The sequence below is a fragment of the Lonchura striata genome, chromosome 7 (assembly GCF_050655825.1).
Source record: "Lonchura striata isolate lonStrDom1 chromosome 7, ASM5065582v1, whole genome shotgun sequence".
Classification (NCBI taxonomy): domain Eukaryota; kingdom Metazoa; phylum Chordata; class Aves; order Passeriformes; family Estrildidae; genus Lonchura; species Lonchura striata.
In genome coordinates, this window is record NC_140709.1 from 17,173,273 (window position 1) to 17,199,907 (window position 26,635).

A 26,635-nucleotide genomic window follows, 5' to 3' on the forward strand; every position below is an offset into this window, starting at 1 on the left:
TCTGAAAAAAAAAAAATCCTATTTATTTTATCTAAATGCTTACTACCAAAAATCTATACTATGAAAATATAGTAGTATCTTAGGATTCAGCTTGGGTGAAAAAAAAAAAATATTTTCCACGTATTTTTTGCCATTTTACCTTTTGCAGATTTGCAGCTTTGTTTTAAACCGTACAAATGAATTCTCTGCTGCCATATTCTAATGTCCATTTGACATTAGAGTTGTTGCACTGGAGGTTTTTTTCTGCTGAATATGTATGCCTCCACAACCCTTAATTTAACTAGGTAAAAGTGGAATTTTAGAGATCTTGATAATTAAAAAAATATTTCCTGTCATACTGTAATATTCACATCCAAAATATTATGAAGACATTGCTATGTCCCCAGCAGACTACTGCTGTCTGGCAGTATGATCTGATCTGCTGAATTAGCTATTATACAGCCTCTGTGCTAGTTGCAGAATGATAAATTATGCCTTCTTTAGCAGAGGTTTGCCAGGGAAAGCTTTCCCTTGAATGTTTTTGGACAAATAAACATGAGGAAATGTTAAAGTTTGTTCAGATTGTACCAGCACCTATTTAAAACTACATAATTTTTTTAGTCTGGGAGGAGGGCCCCTATAACTAGCACATTTCTATCCTCATGCAACCACTTGAAACCTTATGCTCTGAAGGCTTGAAGCATGTAGAGACTTGTCCGCTTGATCAGGTTTTTCTCACATCAAACTATTCTCAAGATGAATTAGATTTATAAAATCCAAATTTTACATGCTAAAATAACCCCTGACCAACCAACCTAATGCAATTCAAATCCTATTCTGGTACTTTTAGAGAGTAAATTACAATGCAAGTTCAAAGTTGATCCTCACAGTTCATTCTTATAAGTGAAGTTTCATTTTGAAGACACAAACCTTTAACTGCAATGGATTTCTGACACACAATACTGGTTTCAAAGCAAATGCAGACACATTACAGCAGTACTACCAATATTACAATGACTTAGCCTTCACTAATGGTTGAAGAGATTACCTGAAGTTATGGTCTGACTTTTTAAAATGGGAAATAGTATTTAGCGAGTATTTAGCGAATTGGTTTAATTTCAAAATGCAGTGGCCACGAGCTCATAAAAACAGACCAAGTGGCATTTACGTGGCATCTAGTAGATAATCGAAAGTTCTGCGCTACGAATCCACACTTTGCAGCGTGTGCACTGGAAGACATATGGGAATCCTTGTAAGGAGGAAGCCCTCACATACCATAATATTGCCAGCGTGACACGGGGGCAACCGCTATTCCACACTTGAACACGCCGCTTCCAGAGCCAAGCACCATGGAGGTCACATATCCCCCATAAGACTGAGAAGAAAACATTGCTGTTATTTTAGTCGGAAGGGAAAGGATGGGGCCCATCTGCTACACAGTTCATCAGGCATTTATAGGCTCAGCGTTTTTCATATTAATGAACTCCATTCTGAATTTGGGTCAGATCTCAGCCAGCCTGCTCAGTCGGGGAAACAGGCATCAAACAGCGCATGGCAGCTGCGGTGGCACTGATGAATGAGAACTTGGTGGGGGAAAAGGGCCCAAATGCTGCCGAACTGTGACTCAGCTGAGGATGACTGTGTTTGGTAGCACTGTAGGCAGCAGCAAAGACAGGAAACAAGACACTGCTGAACCGCTGTGTCCCTTCCCGTGCTGGGGGAGTGGGTGGAAGCAGAGCTCTGGCCCACAGTGTGCTCCGATGAGTAGTTGCAACAGGGAATCCAAAAATTTCCAGCACCCTTGGAGCAGGCCTATGGTAACTCGCTCCCTAACTCTCCCCCAAAGTGTCAGGAGCAAGACTGTGACTGAGGAGTGAAGGATCTGCTGAGTCTGTGGGAGGAACTGTGCAACAACACACTCCTTGCTATACACAGAAAATTTACTCACAGTCTAATCAGATACACAGATGAGTAAATATCTGACACACTTGAGCATCCAGGCAGCAAGATACCTAAACACTGTCACCAGCCGCCCAAATGACTGCCCTCACAAGAGTTTGAATGGATTATTTAGGAAAATGTGCCCACCCACATTCAAAAACAAGAGCTATTTTTGGATCTCATTCCTGTCTTAAAACCAGATTACATGCAAAAGGAATTGCATCTTATTTAAAAGTCCTTAAATGTTTGCTCCAACTTCAATTCCTAGGTCCTTCCAATGAGATTTGCAAAGTAACACATGCAGGTAGTAATTAAACATTGAACAAATGCCTAACCTGGCCACAGTAAAGGTATTACTGCTAAATCTATGGCAAACAAAATTCATGTACATAGTGACAGGCTGACAATGAGAGGCTGACAGTCTAAAAACTCAAGATATAGAGAAAATCTGTTTTCCCACAGGTTCAGTGTCCATGATACATAATCCCAACATAGTTCAAAAGAGGAATGTTCTTGTGCTATTCATCCTGAGGGTCATAAGGACTTAAGAGGGGATTGCATCAAATCATCAATTTCTGCAGCAAAAATTTTCCTTTCACTACAGTTAATGTTACATGTAACTTCATATAACAGAGATGTTTACCCCCAGAAGAAAAGCTATTAAAGACACCATATTGCCATCAAGCAATTTATTCATTGGTGCCTGTCACCTGCAGTGCCCTAATTTCAGTTAACAACTTAAATCAGCACTGGAATCACTAACACTATGTACACATTTAGCTTTGTAGCTGAGGGGGTATGTGCATGCTATTAAACTATTAAATATTCCCATCTACTGTGCCAGGTTTTAAAGATGCATCAAGTTAGAGAAATCTGGCCTCTGGTTGCAAATACCATGATAACCATCCCACACAGCTGGCTCGAGTGTAATTTCACATCTTTTTTAAAATCAGTCATCCAACTGAAGGAATACTGTTGAATACATACTTGGATTTTTTTTCTTTTTAGCATAGGTTCATACTGTACACAGGAAATTGGTTGCATCCATTTAAATTGGTTTTTAATCCCTCCAGTAGTCCTAATTTCTCTTACAAAGGCTCCTGAATGATTGCAAAAAAGCAATGTATAAACACACTTCTAAGATGAACTTCATCAGTTAATGTACTGGATTGTGCTGTGATCCCAGAGGTGACTCACATGAAGCACTCCAGGATCTCACACACATGACAGCACAACAAATAGTTGCTTAAATTAAATAGTATTCCCACCAAAAATTATTTGAGTACTTACCCAACCCCAAATAGCTATTCTGTCCTTATCAACAAAGCTCATTTCAGAAAATTCTCTAAAAGGAAACAGAATAATTAAATACTTAACAAACTGCAAGTATCTGCCATTCTACAGACATGCCTATTTCCTACCAGGTCGGCATCTTTCTATTGTACAAACAAGCATTTACCACTTCATCATAGTGACTGCATATGAAAACACAGGATAATTCAGGTGGATGTGTCTTTAGAAAATTTAGAAAAACATCTGTGTATATGACACTCTGAAACCCCTCAATCCACACTTGCTGACATTTGTATTTTGTTAGGTTAGATTCACTATCTGCCTTGTATTTTTGTAAAGATGCACAAAAATCAACTTGCAGCAGTAAGAAACAGACCAACACATGTAAATACAGTCACCATTAAAAAAAAAAAAAATCAAAAAGATGGTGAAATTCTATTTATTTAAACTCCTTAACATTTTAAAATCACACTTAAAAAACCCTATAAGATCATATTTCATTACAATTCTGAGAGACCTATACTGGGATTGTTTGTTTTAGTGAGGTTCTACAAGCATAAACCAAGTGACAAATGTGAACTATGATTTAAAGGCTGAGTGTTTCTCATAATTCTGTGACAGTAGAAACTTGCAAAAAGCTTGAAGTAAAACCTCCATCTCCAAGTTCCCTGGTAGCGTGTTCTTCTACTAATATGACACATATCATCTCTATAAAATCATCTCCATAAAATCAGAGATATGGTTAATTGGTATTACGGCATTAACTCTCCTCTCTTTTTAAACATAAAATGATAGTTGGCTTACAAATGACACACTTCAGTGTACAAAATTAAGCAGAATGTAGTTACTTTTTGCCAGTATTTTCAAGATGACGATTTGAAAACATCACCTTTTTCCCCCCCCAGTAAGCACAAAAAAGAAGGAGCAGGTGTTGACCTTTCCCTGTAGCTCACCTGGCTGCTGCTATCTGATCTTCCACTTCGTATGTTCCCAGCCTGCGGTTTATTGCGTGCATAATTCGGTCCCCCTGGTAGCCGCTGCCGCGGCCGTCGAAGCTGGCCACGATGACGCGCTCCGTGCTCGCCAGGTAGGTGGCCCAGCTGATCCGGAAGGCTTGGTCAACTTTCTGACTGCAGGGTCCTGCATACCTGGGGGAATCATGTCACAGAATCCAGGCACTTACTCTCCACATATTCTCACATCAAGCATTTGAAATATAATTTCTGCTGACAATTTTGGCCTTTAAAACAGGATAAACTCTCAAATTAAACTGAGGAAACAAGAAAAGCATCACTGACTGACTCCAAGGTGCCACTAAAAGCAATATGCTTTTTTGAAACTTCAGCTGTTAATCAAGAAAGCAGACTGGATAATTTTTTGTTTGTTTTACTTCTTTCTGCTCTAAAAAGAAACTTTCATTATTTTGACTTAAGGCAGGTTATCAGAAATCCAAACCAAGTTTTCTTTTGTTTTGGCATATCTAGTTACCCGAGTTTCAAAGTGATGTTCTCTAGTTCTGTTCCATTCACCCATGATTTATTTGGTTTAAGTTTGAATTCAATGAATAGCCTTCAACTGGAAAAATGAAAAATACCATTTTCTATGTCTCATCAGCCTGAACTATTTCTTATGCAGGCTGAGAAAAAGGAAGCAAAACTGTAATTGTAACTTTTTACTTTAAAATATTTCAGAAGCACCTGATCACTTGATATATACGCTGAGTGCCTTGATGGTAAAATTCTGTGCAGTGCACTTCTCTAGCCACTGTTCAACAGAGCAAGAAATAGAAGAATGGCTCCTATAGCCCACTTTTATCAATTTTAAAAGCACAGAAAAAAATACTGGGAATTTAATTCAAGCTATGGATCCATATACTTCCAAAACAATTTCTGATACTAAGATCACTGTGAACCACAGGTGATCCTGACAAAGGTCCAGGTAAGTCAATGAAAATCATATCATAACTAAACTTGGCTTAAGAAGCCAAGAGCAGTGGCTGTTCATAAAAATGTTCAGTGTTCAATGGCACATCAAAAAGTGCTACCAAATTGCATGATATAAAACTATACCTAACAACTAACAGCCATTTTCCTCCTTTTTGTAAAAAAAGGAGTAACTTAACATTTATCTATTAATGCATAGCTAAAATTCAGTAATTTTCATTTAGAAGAAAACATACCAGAATGAACAGAAGTGCCTGAGGAAGGCCAGACCAATCAGCACATGCTTATGGGCTTGTATTTATGAAAAAAATACACAGTAAATGCAACCCTGACCACAGGATAATGTTGGTCAACACTGATGACACTCAAATATCACAGAAAACGTGCAACATCACACAAACTTCATCTTTAGAATACAAGGTTTATTCAAGGGTTCATTCTGGATTGTGATTTCATCAAGGATTACTCCTAAGGAATGTCACAAGCATAGAAGGAGCTAAGCTAACACGAATATCCTGGCTGTAGAATGTATCTGCCTCAGTGCCAGAGCATGTGCTCATTAAGCATTACATCATCTTAGGGCACAGGAATACACCATGTATTGGGATAAACCTCTATTTTTCATTCCATCTTAAAACTACTTCAAGAATTAATTAGAAAACATTCCAGTTTTGTGTTTCCTTATTAAGAACATTTGAAGTAGATGAAAGTGATTATTAACACAACACTGCCATGTGGTTGAAAACTTACACATCAAGGAGCAGAGGATGCTTCTTTGATTGATCAAAATTGGGAGGCAGAATCATTTGATACCACAGGTCTAAAAGTGAAAAGAGTTTGACTTAGGTCAGCTCTCCAGTGAAATTACTTGACATGCATTGCAATTCATACAAGAGCACATTTGAGCCACCCCCTAAAAATTATAGAGCAGTTTCAACTGGACTGTCTTAATATATACATGTAGAAGTTCCTAGCTAGTAATTTAAAAAATATTTTACAATTAAACTAGCAGAAATAATAAAATCTGGGGACTCAACATGCCATTTCATGACATCATTATAAGCTTATATGTGAAATTTGTTGTATCTCTACAGTAGTAAATCTAACTCAGGTTCAAAAATAAAATTTCACTCCCAGCAGAGAAAAGAAATTCTATATTATTTTGAACCTGCCAGATAGACTTTGCTTGACAGTTTGTAAAGCATGCCAGAAACATATCCAAGTATCTATTATTTTTGAAGCAATATTGATTCCAGTTCCATTCATGTTATTCGTCCTACCCAAGTTGGCTGTGAGCTGAACATTTTAAAGGCACACCCTCTAAGTTTTGCAAACTGAATGACTCAATTGTTCCCTCATGAATTTTAAGTGAACTGATGCTGCAATGCTGATGGACTGCACTGCAGTAATAGTCAGAATGCAAATCTTACAGAAATTTGCCCAGATACAAATATGCAAGGCATCAGAACACCGGAACATAAAGAATATAAATTGAACACATTAAAATACTAATTTTAAATTTTGCAGACTCTATAGTCACAGGGGTGGATTTCTTCTCTAATAACCTACATGGATATGTGAGCAGACTTGAAGCTTTAATAGACTACATAAATGGATTTGCTTCTCCTATTTTTGATATTAAAAATAGATTCCCCTTACCCAAAAGCTTTTACCCTGAAGACATGAAGTAGTAAGAACAAAGAGGAATTAAAAAAAAATGAATATACAACTGATAGCATGAAGAACATCTTTAAATCTCCATCTTGCCTGGAAGATTTCATCTTTAGCCCTAGTAAAAATGTGACAGAAATAAAAGACAGAAAACACAAAGATAAAGAGAGTTATTATAAAAATAAGGTAGCAGTGAAAGAAGGGAGGCATCAAAAAGAACAGTTAGCAAAGACTGACCTAACACAATACAGTTTGTAAAATGGAATTCCATTAAGAATATCTGCTCATTTTAACAGGAGGAAGTTTGTCATGAAGAGAAAAGCTAGTAGCAAAGGCTGGAGCAAGTACAGTTCAGACAGGTACCAGGCATCCCACTGGGCTCTTTGATGCTGCTCAGCCTGAGAGCACACAAGAACATTTCTCTACCCAGATTCTGAGGGGTACCACTCACAAGGCATTAACAGTTCACTTTCCAACATTTTGTTCTGGTCTGTCCTAGGCTTTATGCAGTCTCAGAGCATGAATGTGGTTTCAAGAATGACTATTCAATCTAAATCTATTCAATCTATTCAGCCCCCCATACAAGTCAAAGGTGACAGAGTTGAAATGTTGCTTAAATGTTTTTTTCAAGATTTTTCATTTAGACTGTGTCCATTTTTTCATAGTAACTCAACTTCTCTACTCTCCCAACCTGCTAACACAAACTAATGGGGCTTGCACCTGTAAATCAGAAAGCCCTACTTGAATTTATAATATAATTTAAATTCAGCAATATATTAAAGAGCTTTGTGTTTGTGCCCCAACCTCATTTCTGTTATTTATTTAATGCACTGTTAGAGACTTCTGGTTTCTAGTGTATTATAAAGGATAAAGGAGTTAAGCCATTTAATCATGAAAACATGACGATACCATACTATATAAAAAGCTTATCTTTTACTTATCTTATTTTAGATAAGAACATTTTGGGATTTCAGAAAATAACCAAGAATATCTGGAAATGTCCAAAAAAAACCATCTTGCCTCTAAGTTCTGAATAACTGCAAGAATTCCCATTACACCCATCTGTCCTGTCATGCTCCTCAGCAGAAGACCTTGAAACACTTGGTGAAAAGGGTGGGGGTGGGAGGGGAAAGGTAAAAGACATTTTTGAACTTACTGTATCCACCTATATTAAGGGAGCCAAATTTTTTTGAAGGCATCTGAATATCTTTCAATGAATTTTCCAGTTCAGTGTTATTTTCCAAATATCTGAGGACTAAATAACAGAGTAAGTAAGACTCAAAGACTAAAAAGATTTTTTTTCAAATGCAGTGCTCTTTAATTATGAACCACTTTAAATATTAAACATGAGATGATGACAACCTATATTGCAATTTTAGTTTACTGCAGTTTTTGTTTTTCCTCTCAGATTCAATGTTTACAATATAGTTTTCCTTCAGTTCTTTTTTCCGTTTTTCATCTAAATACTGTTTCAGAAGAACTAAACAATTATTCAGTAAATAAGTCATACAACTGTACTCTAGCCCTGTGTAAAATAATGTTAAATAAACTCTGAATAAATATATGACAAGCTTTATAATTTATTCTTGTGGTAATTATTTGAAATTAAATTTACCCTTCATAACTGACATTTTTATTATTATACTATGCAATGAGAAGAAAAGTAGAATAAATTTACAGTGTAATTTTCTGGCATAATATAAATTAAAGACAATTCCATACCTTCATCATCAGTGCTTCTGTGCAGGGTAGATATAGGCAGGCCAGGACCTGTTAACAGGGCACAAAACCTTCATGTTTGCATGCTGGCTTGAAACACAGTCCTTGTAAAGTAATTGGAAATGAGTGAATCATAAAAGCTCAGAACTTGTTTCCCTCCAGTCTGCTCCAGCTGAATTTCAGGTTATCAGGGCCCAAACTCAAGCCACAGGGTCCCACAAAATGTTCAGACTGTCTCAGAGATGAACCACCCGACTGGGAGGTTCTGAAGAACAGAATCTCCCCTCTTGAGCAAAGCCTATGCCTCGGCTGTGGACAATGGTTTGGCCATCAGGAAGCCTTGTCACAGCGACCACAGCAGCTGCCTTCAACCATTTTTACAGTCTGACAGAAAATTCCGCCTGCTGTCTGTCCTTCTAGCCCATGGATTAAGGAAGATCTTGGCATGTTAAAAAACAGCATACATTTCAATTTAACGTAATTTGGAGACGATTTTATTTTTCCTGGCCTTTGATTAATTTAACCCTTGTACTACGTAGCCCCACCACTTACCTTATGATTACATTACTTGGGTTTTTTTTCTTGACCAGCACTATTTTAATTTTATTCTCATACATAGAGCACTGCTCTTTACTCAGTCTGTTGCTTGTCACACTTTCAGAGCCTCCGAATTCCTTCTGTAGGCAGAGCTCCCCATACATCTCTCGAGGAGATGCAGAGTGGACAGGAGTGTTTTGCAGCTCTTTCAGGTCCACTGACAGATAGAACTAACAAGTTTTATCCCAGTAATTTTTGTCAAGGTACTTTTGAGCCTAGGAGGCAGTATGTTTTCCCACTGCCAATACATTTATCCAATGTTATCAACACATATCATTGTTACACAGTACGTATCAAGATCCTGACGAAGTGAACTTCACCACCCAACTAATCAGTGAGTCATGTTTATGTCAATTAATTCGGGATATACTCACCGAGACAATTTAGCTGATAATACTGTGTGTCTTTGCTGAAGGACACAGAATAATACTGGCATCTTTCTTGATCCAGATTACAGCTAACACATTTAGTAAATTTTGGACTGCTTTCCAAGAGCACTCTGCAAAGTAAATGAGCTTTATCTCAGAGATATTTTTTTTAAGCTATGCTAAACCAGTATATGCTTTTAAGTAAGATGGCCAAATGAAAAATGTTAAAATTCAGAAGTGATAGAAACTGATTCAAAAACTAGAGAAAACAGTTTCAGCTTTTGATTCAATTAGTACTGAAATTACAGTAATAGGAAAAAAAACATGACAGTTATTTTTAGGGTTTTTTTGCTTGAGGATTGGTTGTTTCTTCTCACAATTTCCCTTTATTAACTAAATTTATAGAAAAATATTTAAGTTATTTTTTACTCATACTGCAGAAAAAAAAAATTCTTACTTATAAAGATTTCTTCCTCCTGGCATTTTATTATTTTCATTACTGATGTAGTATCTATAAAAGCAAAACATAGTGGTTTTAGTAAAATATTTACAGTACAATATTTAAAAATTTTATCTGACATGTTTAAATCAGATTTTTAATAAGTTAAAAACCTTCTACCTCTTCTCTCTCTGTGCTTGCTTAGACCTTTATTACCAGCCCTTATGATAGGAAGAGGTACCTTATTTATAGATACTTACAAAAATTTATTGGTTACAGCTTCTATGCTGATTACTTCCCAATTTCCTGAAGTAATAGCTACTGGAACCTGGAGCAGGGGAAAAGGCAAGGCAAGAAGTAGAACATGAAACTCCTTGATCCCCAGGAGGAACAGAAGCCAGCAGTGACTGTCCTAGACAATATTGCTCACCTGTGAGCCATTTATGTAATGGATGTGCTTGTAACCTGCTGTGTCGCTGAAGACTTTGTAGTAGGAAGAATTGTCGGGTGCAAAGTGAGGGACAGATGGCTGAAACTTGAACATAAGAGAGATGTCTATTAAAGCAAAAAACAAAACTCCAGATCCTAAGTGATAAATTTAGGTTTTAATATCTCTAACTAGGACTCTCAGTGCTTATAACAAGGCATCAATGAATGTACTGCAAACATTTTTGCCTTCTGACTTAGTAGGTAGAACCTGTAGCCATCACTCTTAAAATAAAAACACTTTAAATATTTTCCTGCTCCTTAAGCAGCAGAATTTCCTGAGCACAAGTCCCACCAGTGATCCACACCCCCCAGCTCCCTCCCCACCATAGAATGTGAAGTTCTTTTGGTGGTCTTGGTTTTCTACAATTTTAGGAAACAATATATGCATCTTCTTTCAAAGGCACTGTTTTATTCCATCCAATGCAGCTGTAACCGGTAATATAGTAAATTTTGCAAATTCACATTTTTCTTGAATTTTCTATTTTGAAACACATATTTGTGAACAAATTCTTTGAACTCAGTATCATTTTTAGCTTAACAGTGAAAAAATGTCCTGCTCTATTCAAAAGAACACAAGCTGCTTTCCAAGAGGAAATTTTGCTAACAAGTAGGTGATTACAGAATAACAGAGAAATCAAACTGGAATAATATTTTCATGAAGTAATTATCCATTTATCAATTGAGAGTGACAGAAATGAATAAATTTCTTCTATTGACTGCCATTTGAATGTGCTACATATGGTAGGAAAAAAGAGAGGAATGAAATTGAGCTGAATGAAATAAAACTTATTTCTGTGACAAATGCCCGAAGGATCTAAATGGTAATTAGGGAACCGACACCATGTAACTGCCTTGGAGATGTTATACCCATCTTGAAATGGTGAAACAAAGCTGAAGTGATTTGCCTCTGGTCATTCAGAAAGCAATGACAGAAATTAAGTCTTTCTAACTGTGTGCTCCAAATAACCTCTCCTTGTTCCCAAGCAGTATTTTTGCAAAAAGTAATCTGGCAAATATTTTGCTAGCTTTTCCCTTATTTTTCAAAGTATGACTTTCCTTTAACTCAACTGGCAAGCTCTAACACCTGATGACCTGGAAGCCTTATACAGCGATGCAGTCTTTTCTGAGCATTCTTCTTTTAAACATGATTTCATCCCTATTAAGAAAAAACAAACCAAACAAAGAAAACCCCCAAAAAAACCCCCAAACAAAATCCACCAACAAAAAACATAAAAAGCCCTCCCCCCCAAATCCATAAAAACATTATAGTTACAAAGAGAGGACTGTATGTCTGTATTCTACACACATAGAAAATTTACTTAAATTTTTCTATACATAAGTATGTGCATATATACATCTTGTAAATGTATAAAGATATTCCTCATTGGTCAAATATCATTTTATCATCCCTAAGAAGGTGGAAAAAAAAAAGAAATAAATATACCTATCCTATCCCCTCTTTAGTCCTCTCTACTCTCTAGTTCTTTCTCAAATCCAAGAATCATACAGTGAGATTATCATTTCTTCCAACAGCTCCTAAGAAGTGGGTTGTCTCTTTAAAAGAAACAAAAAACCAACAACCTAGTTTAGTGGCACAGACTTGCATTTTGCCCTCTCATTTTGCACAACTGTTTACAAAGTCTGCAGCTTGATCATCACATTGTCTAATTGTGAAGCCTTTGCTGCAGAGAAGCAAAATGTGTCAGCGTTAAGGCCTTCCTTTCCATATCAAATTTGACAGCAGGTGGGTTGATCTCTCATCTTCATACTGCGGATGATTTCATCCCTGCTGTTGCCTCCCTCTTTGCATTTCTTTAAACTTTCATTTTTGACTTCAAAAGTGAATTAGTGACTAAAGCATAATCAGTGTGTGGAAAATGCGGGAGTGGAAAGTGTACTCTGTGTTCTCATCAAAAACTCTGAAACTCATTTCTCCCTCCAAATCTGAACTTTTGCATCTCTGCTTCACTTCCCCCAGATCTTCTGTGTAGTTCATTAGGTGCCTACTCCCTACCATGTACAAAGGGACTGCGAGGCAGCTTGGAAAGCATCATCCAGACAGTAGCGGCTGGCTTGGCAGAAGTGCATGAAAATTTTAATCTGGCCAGTTACATTCACCTTGTCCCCACTTCTCTTCAGAGGATATTTCATGCAGGGGAAAAAATAAATAAACGAGCAGCCCCAATTAAAACCTGGAATGGTTTGTTGCAACCTGACACACTAAAAATTACATTTGTCCTCTAGCCTTTACAATATGATTCAAAGGTTGTAGAATACACTTCCGAATACATTTTATTCCCTAGATCTTTCTAGAGATAGTAGGAAGACTAGAAAGCAGGTAAACTAGAATAGCTGGCAACTCCTCAGAACAAAGGGAATTCTGAATCCAGGCTCCTGAATTTCCCCCCTAGCTGCTGCTATCAAAGCAGCAGGTCAGAAGCTGCTGGAAAGGGTGCTGTGCTTTTGGTAAGCTGAACATAAAATCAGTCATAGAATGGTGTGGGTTGGAAGGGACCTTGAAGTTCATCTTGTTCCAACCCCCCTGCCATGGAAGGGACACCTCCCACTAGACCAGGGTGCTCAAAGCCCCATCCAGCGTGGTCTGACACACTCCCAGAGATGGGCTACTCACAGCTTCTCTGGATAACCTGTTCCAGTGCCTCACCACCCTCCCAGGGAAGAATTTCTTTCTAACGCTTAATCTGAGGCTACTCTTTCAATTTAAAGCCATAACCTCTTGTCCTGCCAACAAGATGCACAGGTCACAGAGAGCATGATTAGAGCTCCAGCCATACTGCACTGTCAGCCCAGCCTGGGAGTTCAGAACCCACTACCCACAGAAAAAATTGAGCTTAACGCCAGGCATGGAGTGACATTTGAGATAATTTTTTCCTGTACATGTAAAACACAGCAAGTGAGAGGACTGGACCTACACACAAGAGGCACTGCAAATTGCAACAGGGTCATATGAAACTTTCATAATTATCAGAATTATTTAGCATTTAGCAGTTTTAGAAATTGAATACTCACTCTGCCAATCCAGCCAGTTGCACTTTCTTCAGTAAATTGTTTTTCCTAAGAATAAGAAAAACAAACAATCCCACAACAATTATGTTTATTTTACATCAGGCTTTATTTCTACAAAGATAAACATACAGATACACTCCACTCCTTTCTAGGTTCATCTACCATTGCAGCTCTCCATCCTAATTTGTCTTACCTTTGGACATGACCAAGTAGCATTTTCAAAGTCACAGACTGTGAGGACTGAAAAATTCTGAATTCTTCTGAGCCACTGCAGACAAATCCTTTCATCTGTCACCCATGTTACAACACTCAAATAATGATCACTGAAAACAGCAACAACATAAGATATTTAAAATCCTCTCTATAATAGCATACCATACAATTGCATTCAGCAATTCACTGAATGAGACTCATCTGGCTATTTTCATTTCAATCTACTCTTCAACAATAAACAATGATGCAAATGTAATTGAGCCATTTTTTCATCAATTGCTTTTGCTGCTAGTAGATGCCTTGGTTATTTTCAGAGATACAATAAAGAATTAGATGGCTCATACAAACCCACTTCCAGAAAGACTGCAATTAAATTTTAACAGCTATTCTCTAATGCATAAAATAATAGCTACTCCAGGCTGTTCATAAATCTTGTACTGTGTGCATCTAGAGGAAATTCTTCTGAATACTAAGTTGCATATGCCTTAGATTAAGCAATTTTATCCTTAGCTGCCTGAAGTTGGTTGCTTGTAATTATTTTCTGAATGATAGATAATTTTGTTCAATTTAGTAGTTATTTCTTTAGTTATACTGGAGGGAGAGATCATACCAGAACCAGATATGACTATTTGAATATTTTACTTTCATCTTCAGAATACCACCCAGCTGACATGAGGGGTGAAGTACCAGAAAAAACCACCCCATTTTCATGAATATTTCTGTATATTAATTTTAAAAATGCACCACATAAAATTTAGTGGCTTTGTTTACCATAACGATCTGTTAGATGTACTGTCTTTTCTTATTTTAGATCTTTCCTATCTCCTTGAAGCCTTATGAACTAAAATAAAACAAACTTCCCCTCCAAGGCAAGTATACATTTTTAACCGTAATTTGCACATTTGACTTAGTTCCAAGTTCATGTTCCCTTTTCCCCCAAAGTTAGTTAACAAAAATGTGTGGGAAATTTTGTAATAAGAGTATCTTCCTGATCACTGCAGTTTGGGGAAGGAAACATTACAATTAGTGTGGATAGATTAAAACTATGTCAGGTTGCTATCAAAAACATTCAGATTTATTTCTAGATTATAATTTCAAATTCACGTTTGGAAAAGGTCTATTTCTGCATTTATATTTGACTGGGATGTCAGCAGGTCATTTAATTGCTACTGCCATTGAGTCTGCAGGAGCTTGTTTGTGGAAAAAAAAACAAACAACCATTCTTCATGTATTTATAATAGTGGTTTCCCTTGTTTTGTATAAAGGGGAAGTAGTCCCACACTTTTCATTCCTTCAAAGTGAGAGTCGTTAACAATTCTGGTGACTATAAATCATTAATCAGACAAAATAAACATTACAAGGAAAACGAACAAAACAAATATTATTTATCAAGCTATTACAATAACTATCTCCCCTGTGAGAATGGGAATGCACCTTTAGCACTCAGCAACACACAAAAGGTTAACTAAGCTACAATTAACTCAAGTATAAAGTACAGTAGTTTTGCACTGCTCTTCCTCATTTGCTGCTGAAATGGGATACCCTGCAACTACTCTACTCAGAAGTCAGCTTATTCAAGGACAGATAATTTCAGACAAGAAGGATCCATTCCCTTCATCCTCCTGCTGGCTAACAGGAGCCCCCTGCATCCATGGTGCCAAAACCAGTGTTTAAATGCTGGATAGATTTCATGCTGGCCATTCAAGCAGAGTGTCAGGTTTCAAATACCATCATATGGCAAAGCACTGCCATTCCAGATTCTGGCAGTTTTTCTTGACAGATAAAACTCTTCCTCTGCAACATAAGTGAGCTGTGCCCCCTTCACATGTAGGGGTAAAACTGGTGCTCCTCCAAGCCCTGGAGAGTGCTGTAGGAAGCAACCATTTGCTGAGGCACTGCCTCTCAACATCCCCAACCAGGCAGGTGGAGTGAGGTATGCCACCAGCTCAAACTCAGTTTTGCTCAAAATTTACCTCAGTGGAAGTAAAAACAGAATTTTCCATCACAAAAACTAACCTTTCTTGTCATACAGTGGTGTACACACAAATATAATGTAAATGTTCAATACTTTGCACTTCCAGAAAAAAAGCCTACCCAACAGCAACACTGCACATTGCTCACCTTTTCCTACTCATGTACCTTGGCTCTTGCAAACTTCCCCCAGACTCGTTTTGGACGCCTCAAATTTTGCAGGACACATATGGTGAGACTTGACCATAATTTGGATCAGCCATTGGGAGAAAGAGTGAATTCTGATCCTTGAACTCATCGTTCAAGATTTCCATTAGTATTAATCCTGACTGGGTGGCAAATAAATTTAAGAATGGATGTACTCCATGTAACGCACACCTCTGTTAGCCAGATGGGTGTGAGCCTGGAAGCAAGCTGATGGTTATTCTGCTCACATCAACTTCCTTAAGGTATTAACAAAAGGTAAAAAAACCCTCTGAGACAGCAAAGATCTTAATCAGTACTGAGCAAAATGTAAAGGGCTTTTAATTCTGAGGCACTGGAATTCTGGAGGAAAACAAGGCACAACAGCTATCTAACATGCAGCTATTGCAGTGTGACTGTAAGGGAAGGATAAAGAACAACATATTCATAAGAACTTGCATCTCTGTTAACACATGGATGTTACACTGTGGTGAGGCTGAAATGGAAGAGTGCTGATTTTCCAGTTATAGCTTTTTGGCCCCCACATATAAAATGCTGGTTTTATGCATAAGCTAACAGACCTTTGTTTTTTTCTGGTATATCAGTATAACCTGTGCTTTCATACCCATCATGTTTGTTAAGTGCAAACCTCTAAAACATTTCCACAATACTGTTAAAAAGAAAAAAACAAAACCCAAGATTTGGGATACCAAATTGTGTGCATGCACTTTAAATTGATGTAGCTGCTCTTTACAAAATACATTTATATCATGTTGTGCATTTCCAGTGGCATTTTGAGGAATACAATTTTCCATTTACTCTGAGAGGTGCTGATTTTCACCATCTTCCCAAAGAAAACAAACATTTTAAGTATAAATCTGAAGACAACCATGATACCTTGCCTTAGCAAGGAGTCTGCTTCCAATGAAATCCAATCTTCACTTACCATTAAGGTTTTGTTTTGTTGGGTTTTTTTTCTCCAGTGAATAGAAATACATATATTATAATTTGATTATACGAAAACTTGCTCATATTAAAGTTGTACTGTGAAATGACTTCACCATAGTTAGACTCCACTGAATGTGATGAGCCAAGAACTTGTCACATTCTGAATATAACATACATGGAATATGCCATCTATATATAATCACTAGGAGGATAATCTCTGTGCAGATTTTCTTTGGTAAATCTTGTTGCTACCAGAACCACATTACAGGGAAAAACTGCCATATACACTGAATACAGGGAGGTCACATATAAAAGCTCCTCCTTTCTCATCAAAAGAAACAATCGAATATCAAATATTTAATCAAAATTTCTCACCTTGATTCTATTTCTGCAGGTGGAACAATTTCAACAGGGCTGGAAGCTGGAAGTGATGTGGTATCCACAATAAAGAATTTTACAGTTGGATTTGGAGCTCCTGCCTAAAAATAAAATTTTTCATTGTACTTTTGAAGAGAGAATATTCTTTGTGAAGTGTTTGAAATTATAGATGAGTAAGTTAGTACAGACAGAAAGGTAAAACCAACCGACTGCAAACACGTGAAAAGAAAAATTCCTAAATGCAGTTTTATGATTGATACATAAATTATCCTTTGTATTTTTCACACAGAAGTGTTATGTGTTTCTAGGTAAGAATGACTACTACATTTAGAGCCACACACAGGGCTTGCTGTATTTGACCAGATCTCGTCCTACATACCACACACAGTCCCTAGAGAGAATCAAATCCATTGCTAACACACAGGAAAATGCTTCTCCGTGGAAGCAGCACCTTACATGAACTAATCATATCACAGCTGCCTACATCCCAATCAAAGCTGTGACTGCAGCACTGCACTGTCTCTAATGCAATGCTGCTGACAGCAAAGAGCTATGTCAGGGGGGGCTGTTTCCCTTGTAGTAACCAGCCAAGTCCTCATGGTAACAGTTTGGCAGCTACACTTGAGCCACCTCCAGAAGTCAGCAATATTCCAAACAAAAGGGGCTTGTAATAAAATCTGTAATTTAGATTGGCAACTCATTCTACACCCACGTCTCTTCTCAGGGGCCATGCTCAGGACAGAGCTGTCAGTGATGCCTCTGGGGAGGCTCCAAGGGCACAGGCAAAGGCCACGTGCTCCAGGACCTTTGGGAAGGGTAGGGAGTGACCACAGCTGCTGCAGAGAAACCTGAGCTTGGCACAAAGAGGACAATTTTTCCACCAGGCAGCCATTCCAGATGAGCAATAAACTGCCTGTATCATCTGTCTTGCCCCATTGATTGAAAGTATCTTCCTGGGATGGCCAGACCATTCTGGATTGGGGTGGGGCATGTTGATGCCTTAATCCAACACAGAGTACAAAAAAGCCAGGGGTGAACAGAAAGAACTAAAATGATGGATTTGAGATGATTTCAACCCATCTATTCCTCCCCAGCAATGGGGATGCCCAGCACTGTGATGGTGAGTGTATTATGGAGCTATGAGAACACGTTTGTACTGACACTCAGCAGGGTGTTGCAATTGTTGTACTCCAAGTGTAATTTGTACCTGCTTTATGTCTTAAGTGCATTGCTCAGATAAATTAAAATATGTATAACATCAAATAACAGGTAAGTCTTGTATTAAACATGAAACCCTCTCCACATGGAGCACATGGAGGAACCCACTAGAGCACTCTGACTCCCACCCCATTCAGCCCAGTGCCAGCTATGCCAGCAGTGGGCATTAGGTCACATGGAGAGGAGGGGGAAGGAGGAGCACCTTGCAGTTAAACTTTCATTCTTACAGCTAAAATTGGAAGAGCTTAAGGTGTTGGCAAAGAAACTCCCTTAGCAGATTCCTCCTCTTCCTCTCAATACAGGAAATTGAAAATGCTGTATTAGCTGAAGATTCCATTATCAATATCATGCACAACCCTAACCTAATGTACATTTGCCTAATGCTTTGTACCAACTTAGCTCCCTGAGAGCTTTTTATCTCAACACATACTCACTACCTCTAAATTTTATAGTGAAACAACAAAACCTTAAATCATACTTTTTTTCCCCCTCTTTTTTCTTTCCCCTGGAGATAATAAAATACTTTAACATTGCCAGATGCTGTTGACTTCAGAAAGAGTAATCACAGCAAGCTGTTGAGGAGAGACAGACAATATTTTCATTAGCAGGAACTGATTAAATGAGACTACTCTCTTAATGAAACTGCAGAACAAACATGTTTAATAAATAACACAGACCTTGGGATATGGGATTTTAATGGTCTTTGGATACTGCAAGGTGTCTTCAGAATAAAAGGAGTACTCTATAACAGGAACTTCTTTATCATTAAAGGATGCATATGCCAAAAAATTGCCATTTGGAGACCACCACAGAGCAGAATGGGTGCCAAACATTTCCTCTGAAAGAGATGCAAATGTATTTAAGTTATAATTGATAAGTTGGGTCTTCTATCCTAGGTGCTATTCTCATTAGTTTTTAATAGGATTTTTTTTTTACTGTTTGTTTGGGTTCTGAAATAGGACATTAGATCAATGTTTATAATCTATCATGCAAAGCTAATTCACACTAAAATTTCCAGTGACACAATGCAAACTAGGCAAACTCATATATATTCTTAGATCCTCACACTAGCCAGGTATTAAGCCCAGATAAGGATGCATGTTTATTTTAAAATACAGTTTGATTAATTTGAATTTTTCAGTGGTAAGGAATGAGATAATAATTACAACAAACCAAAGTTTTCACATAATAATGGAAAGTAAAACTTGCTTGATGTAGTTACCTTCATAAACCCAGTCTGGTATTCCATTGAAAATTTTGTTTTCTTCTCCATTTTGAGTGATTTGCACAGCTTCTGCTGTTGGTGAAGCTTTTACATAAACATTATTATTCCAAACATATGCCTGCAAAACATCATTGTGGTAACAATTGTTATTACAGTAAATCCTACTTCCTTTCTTTATTTCATCTACTGGGCAATTTACAACAGATGATAAAAACCATCTTTAAAAACTGCATTTCACCTAACAACCTCGATACTTAACAACTTGGTATTACTAATACAAACACCAGTACAGATCAGGGTGAGCAACATAACTTCAGGCCTAGATGCAAAAAACCAAGTAAAATATTAAAAGTGACATGACTACTGTATAGAGTTTTGAAAATCTTGCAATTCCATTTTCACCCTAAAACAAACTTATTTTCCTTCATCAGGAATTGTTTTCCACTAACTTGTCTTTCAAAAAAAACTATCAGGGCTTTGCTAAAACAAACATTCAGTGGGGCCTCAGTGCTGCCAACAGACCTTTAAAGATGGTACATTTCCTCAGCAGCACCCAGAACTCTAATTTTTGGCACCTGCCTGCCTCTCTAATCACCCCTGGTTTTCATCTCCAATGACTGAACAACAGAGATTTATTCCAGAGCTTTGCTCCAAGATGCAGAAACTCTTTTCTATTTGCTTTGCTTCTGCTGCTGGTCTTTATAATTGACATATAAATTCACTAGGCAATAACAATAAATGAACACCACATTCTCCTGTGGCAGACTAACGCTCAACACAAGGAAGGCAAAAGCCTTGCAAATTAGGTGGTTGGCACCACTGACATGGACTGGAGGGGAAGGGAGGAAGAAAACAACAGTGGGAAAGAGTACAAAACAGATTTTAGTCCTCTAATCCCACTACATGCATCCATCAAGTAAAACTTCATCAACTATTGTGTAATTAGGAGATAAAAATCACACAATGATGATTAAACAGACAGTTGTAATGCTGCTGTTTTTGAAAGGGATGAGCTACTGTCTGCAATTGTAAAAACAAAAAGTTCTTGTGCGTTTGTGTGTTTCATGATTGCTGGGGCCACTACTTACTTTCAGGAATGCATTTTCCTTAAAAAACAACAAAATACTCAGAGGAACTCTGGAGTCTTTCCAGCTGCCGTAGTCAATTTTTAAACTAATTCAGCTACTTTACCTAGCACTAGGAAAGTCCCAAAACCTCAAGGGTACAGACAACATGAGTTTCCATGTCATGTGTATGAAAATGACTCTTTATATAAATTTCATCTTTCTTTACTAACCAGTTTGTGACCAACAGGTGACCAGGATATATACTGTGTATCGTTAGGTAGTAGTCCATCATCTAAGATAGAACTGGAAAAACAAAAACAAAATGCAGCCAAGAGAAATAAGTGAAATGACATTTCAGTGCAAAATGAATGTTAACACAACATTTTATGTGCAAAAATTACTGACCTGCTACTGAAATTATAGATGTGATATGAAGCTGTAAAGGAATGCCTCCACAACTGCAAAAAAAAAATATTTTAATAGTAAGAAAATAAATTTCACCAGGTTTCACATCTCTTGCAGCTTGAATTACCCCTAAAGCTCTCCTTGTGATTTTTATTAAGCTAGAGAAAACACAATGAACACACAAGGGTAACAGATCTCTACTAGGTTTAAGGAAAGACTAAAGAATTTCCACTCTGGGGTCATCACTTAAATACTATGACTGAGGCCATTGTCTGATTAAGGACAGAGATACAGACGCCAGAGATGCTGCAGATTTTCAGAAATCCTTGTAGCTACATAGCAGACTATCATCAGTGAGCAGTTAATCCTCCTCCTTGTGCTTTACTGGCTCATTCGCTGTTTTCTGTCGCATTTTTCATGTTGCATTATTTAACTTGGCATCTTATGTTATAGTAACTCTCACAAGTCCCAGCAGTACATCTGCAGCAGTTCCTCCAGTACCAGGGTGACCTATTCCCATTCATATTGTCACAGAAATAAAACACTTCTCTGAGAAATCTGCCTCTTGAAATCTGTATCGCTCTGTGGGCACTTAACAAAGAGAAAGGTGATGATGATAATGCACAGACATTCAAACGTGTTCACTTTGTGGGGCTGGAGAGGTTTGATTTAGCCCACAGCACTGACATGTTGCAACAATGCTCCCTTCTAAGAGGGTTCTTGGATATTTGCATGAAGATAATAAACCAACAACTTAGTACTACACAGCCAGATGGCAATTACATAACAAGTGTCTACATCCTCATGATTCATTTTGTTACTCTTTCTTTGCAATAAAGATTAATAATAACAGAACTTTCAATCACACTGTTATATAAAGGTTAAAATATCTTGCTTCAGCATTAAAACAAAATTAACTCTTATGAATGCAACAAAAAAAACCACTACAGAGCAATAAATTACAAGCAGAGGGGATGTGTAGGGCGGCTGGTAAAATACTAGACATTTTGTGGCCTCAAATGATGTAGTGAAGAGTTAAATAATTCTGAACAATTCAGAAAAAACTAAAGCTAACTGGCTTAGGAGGACCCAGCATGGAAGCTAAAATTGAAAAAAATTGATGACTGAGTGCACAGACTGTGCCTGACACAGTGCAAGAACTGCTCTGGGACAGCAATGCCAGGACATGTAGACAGTGCTCAGTGACACAGTGCTCAAGCATTTGTACACTGCACAAGTTAGCACTGAACTTTTTACAAACAGAACAGCCACCTCTCTAAAAAAAAGGAAAGAACAACAAAGTTAGTGGTTTCTCAGTGCACAAAGTGCACAGCAAATGATCACCACCATTAGGCTTCTCAATTGGCACACAGAGCCAGGTTTTCATGCCACCTGGCACAAGCGTGGGTTGACCTTGGTTGCACGGCTCAGCACCATGCCAGGATGAGGAATTCTGCTGCAGGCTTCCCATGTGCTCACTGACAGGAGGCAACAGGGACACACAAGCCCACTCCAAGCACAAGCCTTCTTTGAAGCACATGCAGATTTTCATTCACCTCAGTTTTAAACCCTTACCTCCTACCACCACAATGTAACAACCACATATATATATATAGCATACATATACAAGCAGATGTATACCAGCATATCTACTCATCACTTCTCCTTACCCACACAACTCCTGGGACAGCCATGCCTATCTACTCTCCCAGATTGTCTTCCCAGATAAACCATCCAGCCTTCCTCTCCTTGCTATAACTCTGCATCTACTTTTTATCCAGATGCTTTTTTTTCCTCTGGCAAGCTCACAGATAATAAAGGACTCTTCTCCTGGCTTCTCAGCTTGATTGCTCCCTTACATTCATCACATTCATCCATCCTTCTACATTTCCCTCACATTCTCTCAGCCTCTCAGTTGTTCCCAAACCTTTATTTTCCAGTTTCATCCTCAGTTGTAAAGTACACTTGTACCTTTGTATAGCTGTATTGCAGAAGAGCGAACTTTTGGTCAGGAGACACTATAACAGTGCTTGCCTGGTACTTATCCTGTCAACAAAGGAAGGAAAAAGAAACACATTAAACACTGATTCCAAAGACTATGCAGAACAAAATATGAAATCCAATACCTTTCCAAAGTCTGCATATATTACATGTAAGTCAACATACTAATGTTGTGTTTGCCAGGATTACTGAGGATGTTCCGTTGTCAGCACTGATACACAGGATGTCCCCATTATCTGTTTTGTGAAGATACTTGTTTCCTAAAAGCACAAGAGAGATGACAACAAAAGGTAAGTAAAATCCTCATTAGTTACTTCTATTTTCCCTTTATGCTTTTAAGCAGGAAATAAATCCCAAAAATGTGGTTAATGCTGTGTTTCCCAATTCTATAATGAAAGGAGGCTTAGAGACATGAATGTTGACAAAACATAGTCATGGAGCCCAGAGCATCCACCGCATAGCATCTCCTTCCCTTGGGGCACTAGGCATGCTCAGAAGGAAAAGCAGCCTGCATCTCCTGTTCTCTGGCAAGCTGACACACCTCAGAGGGTAACATGCTTCCACCCTAAAGCACAGAAGTAAGTATGCTCTTTTAGCAGTAGGAAGAATATAAGTTGCCATGAACATGAGCATGTTTCTCAGGGAAACAAGGAATCAACCCTCTGAACTGTGCACCGCTCTGTAATGGCACTATTAAATAATTTGACTTTTTTTCAGAATACAGTAGTCACCTCAGCACGAGGTGACAGCAGGTGGTACATAGCTGAAGGTAGTACATTTTCTTGACATTCAAGTTGTATGTATAAATGAATTACCTGAAATCCATTCCAAATTATATGTTTTGTACTCATAGTCATTGTTCAAGTAATTCTGTAGAGTGTATGTTTTTCCTGAAGAGGTCTCTTCTGAAAGAAACAGACAGAAGAGAGACTCTGATCTTTGCTGCAAATTTTTCCACCCCAGCTTCTTAACCCAGCTACTAAGTGGATTTTTGTTGCTGGTTATTAAAGTGTTTTAGCTAACCATCTCTAAAGTAGCAGCAGTGGGAAGGCAATAAAACTTTATTGCAAGGTAAATTCAGCAAGCATAAAATAAAGAAGCGTCAGCAAGGTCACTCATAGAAATGAAAATACCTTTTTGACAGTGAAAGAAATACCTTTTTGACTCTGGCTCTCTTACCTCTGCAAACATGTACTCCTTAAAAGCTGAAAAGAAGTGATCTTTGTGCCTTTCTCCCCGTGCTCACTCTAGGACGTTCACTGCAAAGCCCCAGTTGCAAATAGTTGCAATTGTGAATCATTTGCTTATCTTTAAGCTCAGATTTCAGAAATGCTTCAAATAAAAAAACCCTAAAAATCTGAGAAGCAGTAAAATATTCAGGGAAAGTCTAATAAAAATATTTCATTAACAAACACTTCCTGATAAGATGATGATGAAATAATTGATTAAGTATTTATGCCCCTTTTGATGTGATTTCACCAAGGTATCTTTAAGTTTATTTTAGCATTACAATTTTGACTTTAATTTTTTGAAAATTAAAGCCAAGTAACTGGGTTAGTCTGAAAAGCCCAAGTGAAACTTTGAATCTAATTAAGCAAATGAATTTGGTCATTAGTTTCAGCTGCAGCTGGCTTCTATGTAGAGTATTTCTTTCTTACTGCCTGCAGTGCACAAGCTACTTTTTCCAAAGTATAAGTAATAACAACAACAACTCAGTCTGCGAGTCTTTGTGATTCTTTTCCTCTGAAAATAAAGACTACAGATTTTAAATTCAGGTGTGAAATTCTCTCCCTGCATCTTCCTGCCTTTTTTAAAAATGGAAACCTAAAATCTACCTTCATTTACCTGCATATACCCTTTTACCTACAGGGTCCAAAAGGAAAGGAATTTTCATTTCAACTAGCTAAATCAAAAGACTAGAATAAAAGCAACCCATACAAACACTCAAGTACAGGTGTGGTGACTGATCAACCAAGGTGCTAACCTGCCCCTAACAATTCTGACAGCCCAGTCTTTTGGATACTTTTGAACAGATTGTGTTCTCTTTCCTTATGCCAAAGAAGAAAAAGACAGCAAAGTCCTTGGGAACATACATACACAGAAAAACACCTCACAACAGTTTTTGCAGGTTCTCTTTCTGCAGGCTGGATACCTGTGACATCTGGAACATCACATGAAGACATTTATATCAGCTATTACAGTTTTACTCTTATTTCCAAGCAATAAATAACTGTATATGTACAGCACAGACTGTACAACTACCACTGCAAGAGATGTAACAAACAATGATTTTAGTCTATAATGCTCAGAAAAGGTTAAAAAATGCTTGCCCAGTTCTATTTGAAATGTGACTCTTAAAAAAATTACTAGGCTGGATTTATTGCTCTTGAAGTTTCTGTGAGAATATTAATTTCTCAGGTTATTTATTTAACTGAATATTTAATTTGATGGATTATGAACAAGTGGGTATTTAATATTCATACACAGTTGTCTAGTTGGGAATATGACTTCTTCCTAATCGAGAAAGTGTCATTTTCAATCAGAGGGGCTTCAGAAAGCAACAATCTCTCTCTTGGAAAAGGAGAAGCAATTTAAGACAGGTGGCTGATGAACAGGTTTAGGGATTTTTCCAAACTGATGAATGTTTTTCTCCCTGGTGACATACATATTTTGCTAAGGTCTCATTACTAAAAATCAGGCCACTATTAAGATTTGTTGGCTATGTATAAAATTAAAATTTCATTTTCTGTCAACACCTTCCACATAGTATCTGAATATGAAAACACACGCCAAGCTGTAAGGGTACAGTCATAGAAGTTCTAGTTGAAGCATTTTCTTAATCTACAAGGTAGGTTATTACCAGTAGATTCTTATTTATCCACTTTGTGCCACCGACCAAAGATACTCAACATACATTAAATTCCAAATTTTGGTTCTTATTGTTCAGATTCCGTTTGAAAAGAAAGGTCAAACAGGGTTATTTTGACAGAATAAAGTAATTCCTGACATCCAAGAGCATTTTATTGGCTTTGGAGATGATATGCAGGTCAATGGATGTTTTTATGTTAGCAACACTGCTTTCACTCTTAGGTTCATCAGAGAGACTGCATTTTCTTGTTCTTTTTCTTTTTCAACAATTCCACATACAGATTTATTTTTCTAGTTCTTTTTAATAATCTTTATCAATGTTTTGGATGAGGAGGTTGAGCTCATGCTCATTAATTTTGCAGATGACACCAAGCTGGGCAGGAGGGCTCTGCGGAGCGATGGATGGACAGGCTGGGCTGATGGGCCGAGGCCGCTGCTGGGGTTCAGCACGTGCCAGATCCTGCACCGGGGTTACAACAACCCCAGCCAGTGCCACAGGCTGGGCAGAGTGGCTGGAAAGCTGCTCAGCAGAAAAGGACCTGGGGGTGTTGGTGAACACCAGGCTCAACATGAGGCAGTGTGCCCAGGCGGCCAAGGCCAGCAGCATCCTGGCTTGTGTCTGGAATAATGTGGCCAGCAGCAACAGGGCTGTCATTGACCCCTTGTACTTGGCACAGGTGAGGACACACCTT

General features: G+C 37.9%; 1 protein-coding gene across 1 annotated transcript in view; it reads right to left on the reverse strand.

Moving 5' to 3' along the window:
• The window catches only part of DPP4 (dipeptidyl peptidase 4), a 40,043-nt gene that overhangs the window by 7,759 nt on the left and 5,649 nt on the right, over nt 1–26,635 (reverse strand). The window contains exons 3-22 of the mRNA XM_077784995.2: nt 23,891–23,980; nt 23,241–23,335; nt 23,046–23,120; nt 21,075–21,127; nt 20,900–20,972; nt 19,600–19,720; nt 19,055–19,215; nt 17,157–17,260; nt 13,660–13,789; nt 13,470–13,514; nt 10,381–10,485; nt 10,211–10,278; nt 9,969–10,022; nt 9,518–9,642; nt 8,550–8,597; nt 7,984–8,082; nt 5,907–5,976; nt 4,167–4,361; nt 3,211–3,265; nt 1,255–1,354 (exon numbers count right to left, since the gene is read on the reverse strand). Coding sequence (XP_077641121.1) covers nt 1,255–1,354; nt 3,211–3,265; nt 4,167–4,361; nt 5,907–5,976; nt 7,984–8,082; nt 8,550–8,597; nt 9,518–9,642; nt 9,969–10,022; nt 10,211–10,278; nt 10,381–10,485; nt 13,470–13,514; nt 13,660–13,789; nt 17,157–17,260; nt 19,055–19,215; nt 19,600–19,720; nt 20,900–20,972; nt 21,075–21,127; nt 23,046–23,120; nt 23,241–23,335; nt 23,891–23,980 — 1,866 coding nt within the window. The remainder of the gene's footprint in view (nt 1–1,254; nt 1,355–3,210; nt 3,266–4,166; nt 4,362–5,906; nt 5,977–7,983; nt 8,083–8,549; nt 8,598–9,517; nt 9,643–9,968; nt 10,023–10,210; nt 10,279–10,380; nt 10,486–13,469; nt 13,515–13,659; nt 13,790–17,156; nt 17,261–19,054; nt 19,216–19,599; nt 19,721–20,899; nt 20,973–21,074; nt 21,128–23,045; nt 23,121–23,240; nt 23,336–23,890; nt 23,981–26,635) is intronic.